Source organism: Portunus trituberculatus, chromosome 38 (genome assembly GCF_017591435.1).
Source record: "Portunus trituberculatus isolate SZX2019 chromosome 38, ASM1759143v1, whole genome shotgun sequence".
In the NCBI taxonomy this organism is placed as follows: Eukaryota; Metazoa; Arthropoda; class Malacostraca; order Decapoda; family Portunidae; genus Portunus; species Portunus trituberculatus.
The window spans coordinates 21,281,596-21,287,485 of record NC_059292.1 but is presented as its reverse complement, the minus strand read 5'-3'; the positions used below and the strand labels follow the sequence as shown (position 1 = coordinate 21,287,485).

General features: G+C 43.0%; 1 protein-coding gene across 1 annotated transcript in view; it reads right to left on the bottom strand.

Annotated features, from left to right (window-relative positions):
• Positions 1-2,283, bottom strand: part of LOC123514655 (astacin-like) — a 3,041-nt gene extending 758 nt beyond the window's left edge. Inside the window, exons 1-6 of the mRNA XM_045272677.1 lie at positions 2,135-2,283; positions 1,173-1,308; positions 935-1,013; positions 673-793; positions 377-555; positions 1-279 (exon numbers count right to left, since the gene is read on the bottom strand). The exon at positions 1-279 is cut by the window's left edge and continues 758 nt beyond it. Coding sequence (XP_045128612.1) covers positions 38-279; positions 377-555; positions 673-793; positions 935-1,013; positions 1,173-1,308; positions 2,135-2,184 — 807 coding nt within the window. The 5' untranslated portion in view covers positions 2,185-2,283 and the 3' untranslated portion in view covers positions 1-37. The remainder of the gene's footprint in view (positions 280-376; positions 556-672; positions 794-934; positions 1,014-1,172; positions 1,309-2,134) is intronic.
• Positions 2,284-5,890: the final 3,607 nt, after the last annotated feature.

Here is a 5,890-nt window from a genome sequence, read left to right as displayed (position 1 = left end):
ATTAGATCGCAAGTCCCGAGTTTAGTGCATCTATCATTTAATGGCGGCGGGCACACTCGGCGGCGTACAGGTTGTTGATCTGGTTTGCGTCACTCTGCTCCATCTCGTACTTGTCATAAGCCTCGACTAACACCACGTTAGGGTCCGTAGGGATGATGGTCTTCTTTACACCCCACTGAATGGAAAAGGCGTAGGTGCCGTAGTGCATGATGCTGGCGTAGTTGTACCCCTCGCCCACGTACTGATAATAGCTGTCCTTGTCGAACTGGGACTCCAAGCCTGATTGGGAATAGAATATGCAAGAGGGAGTAGATTCCAGTGTCTCATGCAGACTATAAACAGAGCTTAACAATTAAAGTGTTTGTTTTCAATTCACCTGTCATGACGTTTTCGTAGTGAATGGTGACGTAGTTGTCGCGGTCGTTGCGGCAATGCTCATGGTAGAAGCCAATGGCGTGCATCAGCTCGTGGATGGCCGTGCCCACGTAGATGCAGCCGTTGACGTCAAGAGAGACGCGCTGCTTGCCTCCAATACTGCCCACGTAGGACCAGCACCTGTGGGTTGAAAAGCCGTGAGGGAGAAGCTAGCACAGAAGTGTGGGGGAACTGAACAGCGCCGTTTTCTCCATAGAAACATTTCAAAGATTGGACCCCGCACCTCACACAACTCACCCGCTGTCGTTGGAGACAATCTCGATGTAATCGTGCTGTGTGGTTCTCTCGACGAACCTGACGCAGGTCTTGGCATGAAAGTCATTCATGCCCTGAAGAATGATGTCTCTCTGATGGGAAGCTGCAACGAGAAAACAGAATAATAACGTTAACACCTTAATTCTAATTCTTGATCATTCTACTGTCAAACCGTACAAACCATTTTTAGAGTTATTTCACCAGTGGATTGGCTGTGTTTCTTTCCACGAAGGAAAGGACTTACTGATGGAGCTGCCAAAGACGTAGGGCACCACGCCGCCGGACCACAGGTACTGCGGCCCCAGGATGGCCGCCCTCTCGTGCTGCACATGCGACAGACAGTGTTATTTGACGGAACGACGACAATATTGTGTTTGTCACAGAAACATGTTATAGGGAAGTCTCAGTCGAGGGGACAAGGAGCTTTTCCCACATGGTGAGCACCCCTAGGGAGGCCTTAGCCTCAATGAGCTGTGCCTTACCCCAGGCTCCTGTCCAGCGATGCCCTTGATGTCTCCCTGGAAGAGGTCCGGGTTGTACATCGCCTTGGCCGCCAGAGGCATGGCGGGCGAGGCCGCCACCGCCGCCACCGCCGTCGCCAGAAGTATCAGACGAAGCCTGAGAAAATACACATTGCCCTTGTTGTAATCGAGAAAACAAATGTCTGAGGTGCTTAGTTCATGAGGCTCCCGGTTGCCTAGTCCAGGAATCACAGATCAGAATGAGGTGCTCTGTGTACATTATAGGGAATCTGTGTAATCAGGAATTTCACAAAATCCTTAGTGATTTCATGAAAATAACATCAGTAATCATATTTCCGATACCATTTATTTCAACTGGTAAAGTCTGGGTTAGGTTTGGTCTGATTGAATTACTGTAAAATCATTTCATTCAATCAACAATGTATCTTTCAAAATAAATTTTTAATAAATATGCTAACTGGTCTTGTAATTTTATTGAGGTTACAAGTTTTATGCAGTATACGTTGATTTTCTACCTAACATGGTTGAATGGTTAAATTGACATTACAGTGACCTAACCAAAACAAAGTTACATTTAAAATTTTCATTAACGAAATCTTTACCGAAAGTACATTTATTGAAAAGTTTTTTAATCATATCACTGAAAAATTTTTGCTAAATCCCTGATCATGCACATTGCTTGCAACATATGTATCAGTGTATCCTGGTATGTGTGTGTCTATTGATATGGTGTTTTGCCATCTGTCGTTGTTTTTCTGCTTTAGTATTCCAGTTTAGCTAAGAAAGAGAGTACATTTGATGTCATGATACAGTGATCTTCAGTCCTACTTTTGTTCACGCCCTTTTGGAGGCCTCGCTTTGCGATGCCCTCAGCGATGACATGACACCTGCTCAGAACCTTTACATGCCATGAGCTGCATGGATGGCTGGCGAGGACAAAAGGGAACATGGCCTGTACTCACATAATGTTGTGATGGAGAAGCACGGCGTGAACGTCGCTCCTTGGAATCATGGGGAAGGTGTGCAGGCTTAATTATACTCCGAAGCAAACATACAATGCCCTTGAGGCGTGCGAAAGTTCTCACATAGTGCATGTGATAGTCGTGCTTCAGGTGGGACAGCGTGGGACTGTTTACTGCACACACACACACACACACACACACACACACACACACACACACACACACACACACACACACACACACACACACACACACACACACACACACATGAAGATAGAATTCGATGAGTAAGTGTGCACATGCAGTTTCAAAGGGTATACAAAAAGCATTCGTCTGATCTTTTCTACTTTAGACTTGTGCCAAAACATGTTCTCTCGATTCCCCCTCGGTGTATGAAAACATTAATTGTTCCCGCTGCAACATTCATGATGTGCAAAGTAAACCATTTTCTTCTCTACCCATAGTTCCCAATCCCTTCATTTTACTTATCTATCATTATTCATTTACTTTGTATAGCATATTAGGCAACGTTCCTTTAACGAACAAACGTGGCAGTGAGCGTGAGGAAGTGCCACTGGACAGCACCATACGTATATGGAACGCCCGTCATAAGACCACGACAATCGGTGAATCAAAGAACAAAATATTAACAATGATTTATTTCTTCTATTGCAGCTGAATTAAGCTAACATCTTCACAGTTCTTTTGTAACTCGTCACAATCATGCATAAAAAATATGCAAGAAGTGAATACTTTTTTTTATACATATGAATTAGTTACACATACTTACGAAGTTTAAACAAAGTTTAAGAATTACATTAATTATTGTGGGAGAAATAAGACGGACCCATGGGGTAAGACGGAACCCCCCCACTTCTAAATCCAAGCATAAAGGGTGAGTTTCAAAATTTGACTCCTAGATGTCCTTCACGTCGTCCAACAATGACGTCATCAGACACGCTAAGTTTCCGTTGTGCTTCACGGGGAAAACAATGTCATTTTATGCAGTGCTGATGTTATACGCACAAGGAAAGACACTGCTTGTTTCATATTGAAAAAAATCATTATAATGATTTAGTACCTATGCTATATGAGTGTAAACATGATATATAGATGCCATAAATTGGCATAGTAAACATAGATACCTCGGTAAACGTTTCGACATTCGAATACTTACTAATGAGATGAGATGGACCCCATGAGAGGGGAAGGGTGGGTTTGTTGTGCTAATTGCTAAAGCTGGGCTCATGAGCAATGTGCAGGGATAAACGATGATGATGATGATGCTGAGGAAGAGGCTTTTGTTTGTGATTTATGTCATTAAGTTGTGCAGGGATAGATGATATGAGGGAGAGTTTTTTATTTTGTTTTTTGTTTGTTTGCTTATTTGTTTGCTCGTTTGATTTGTACCAATAAATTTGGTTCATAAGCAATGTGAAAGGATATGATAATGACATCTGTGCTTTATGCCAATAAGGATTTGTTTCTTCATATTAAGTTTGCGGGATAAGATGGATCCCCTTGGGGTCCGTGTTACCCCATAATTTTATTTTTGGCCCAGTAAAAATTACTATTTTGTTAATTCTTGTGTTTCATTGTTTTCCTTTAATAGCTGTGACCCGGATGTGGACTTCGAAAATAACATCCCAAAGCACCACCACAAACCCACAAACCACCAAAAATAATATCAATGTGGTTTCTAGACTCAATACTTTGTTAAGTGGTCCGTCTTACCCCACCTTCCCCTATAGTAGATGAAGAATGAACAGTGTGTTGAAGAACTAAGAAGGTAGAGAAAATCAAGACATTGTCCTTACAAAACAGTCCATTTCGGTATCGTGGAAATACTATAGAAAATCAAGCAAAAACAGCAAACTTTAAGGTATACTGGAGAGTTAATTTCAGCGGAAGCGAGCAAGTCCCGAGTTTAGTGTATCTATCGTTTAGTGGTGGCGGGCACACTCGGCGGCATACAGGTTGTTGATCTGGTCGGCGTCACTTTGTTCCTTCTCGTACTTATACCAAGACTCGACTAGCACCACGTTAGGGTTCGTGGGCACGATGGTCTTCACGCCCCACTGTTCGGAGGAGGTGTGCGTTCCGTAGTCCATGATACTGGCGTAGTTCATACCACTTGCCCACGTAATTATACATAGTAGCTGTCCTTGTCGAACTGGAACTCCTTACCTGGTTGGGAACAGAATATGCAAGAGGGAGTAAATTCCAGTGTCTCATGCAGACTATAAACAAATCTTAACAATCAAAGAGGTAGTTTTCACTTCACCTGCCATGACGTTTTCGTAGTGAATGGTGACTTAGTATTCGCAATCGTTGCGAGTGTGCTCATGGTAGAAGCCAACGGCGTGCATCAGCTCGTGGATTGCCGTGCCCATGTAGATGTAGCTGTTGACGTCGAGAGATGCGCTGTTTGCCTCCGATACTGCCTACGTAGGACCAGCACCTGTGGGATGGACAACTATAATGGGAGAAAGGAGCACGGAAGCATCGGGAACTGAGCGGCGCCGCTGACTCACAAAGAACATTTCAAAGATTAATTGGTTCCTGCGTCTCACGCAACTCACCCTTCGTAGTTGGAGACAATCTCGATGTAGTCGTGACGCTGTGTAGTTCTCTCGACGAACCTGACGCAGGCTTTGGCATGGAAGTCATTCATACCCTAAAGAATGAGTCCCTCTAATGGAAAGCTGCAACAAAAAAACAGAATGACAACATAACAGCTTGATGCTAATGTTTGATGGTTGTTATTGACAGGATGACTGAGGTATTTAAGCAGGTGTAGTAGGAGGAGAGGGTGCCAAGAATGTGGGATAAATGCACTGTGACTCTGTTGCATAAGGAAGGATACAAGAGTAAGAATGAGTTAAAAAATTATAGGCCGATTTGCGTTAGTAAATACAGTAGGTAAAGTGTTCAGTGCAGTATTGAATGAAAGATTGTGTAAATGAATTGGGCGAGCTGGAGTGTTAGGTGAAGAGCAGAATGGTTTCCGCTTGGACAGGAGGACTGAGGATAACTTGTTTGTGGTGAATGAAAAGAAAAGAGGGAGATAAACTGTATTTAAGTTTTTTCGATATAGAAAAAAACAACAACATACAATAGGGTGGATAGAGAAATGTTAGGTAGAGTCTTAGGAAAGATTGGGTTGAGTGAAATAATCAACGTAGTGCATAGCATGTATGTTGACACCAGAGCTAAATACAGACTAGGAGACATAGTAACAGACTGGGTGAAGAGTGAGAAACGAGTTAGGGAAGGATGTATTTTGTCACCAGTCCCTTTCAGTTTATATACAGAGCAGTTAGCAGCCAGACTGAGAAGAATGAATACTGGAGTAAAAGTGGGGAATGATAATATATGAGTGCTTCTTATGTAGATGATGTGGTGGTCATGAGTGAGTCAGCAGTTGAGTTGCAGAGTATGTTGGATGTTGTGGATGGATATGAGAGACTGTGGAGTTAGGTTTAGTAGTGAAAAGACAAAGAATGAAAAGTTAGGCTTAGTGAACCAGTGGGTAGGACGATTGGGGAGTGCAGTTAGAATGAGAGCAAATGAATATGATGTGCTGAGAAAAGTATGGAAGTGTGTGGCTGTGCCCAGTATCATGTATAGTACGGTTGTGATTGCATGGAATGAAAGTGAAATTGACAAGCTAGAAGTGGGACAGAATAGATTAGGTGGAATGGCACTGAATGCACCAAGGTACACAACAGTAGAAGCTCTGAGAGGTGATATGGG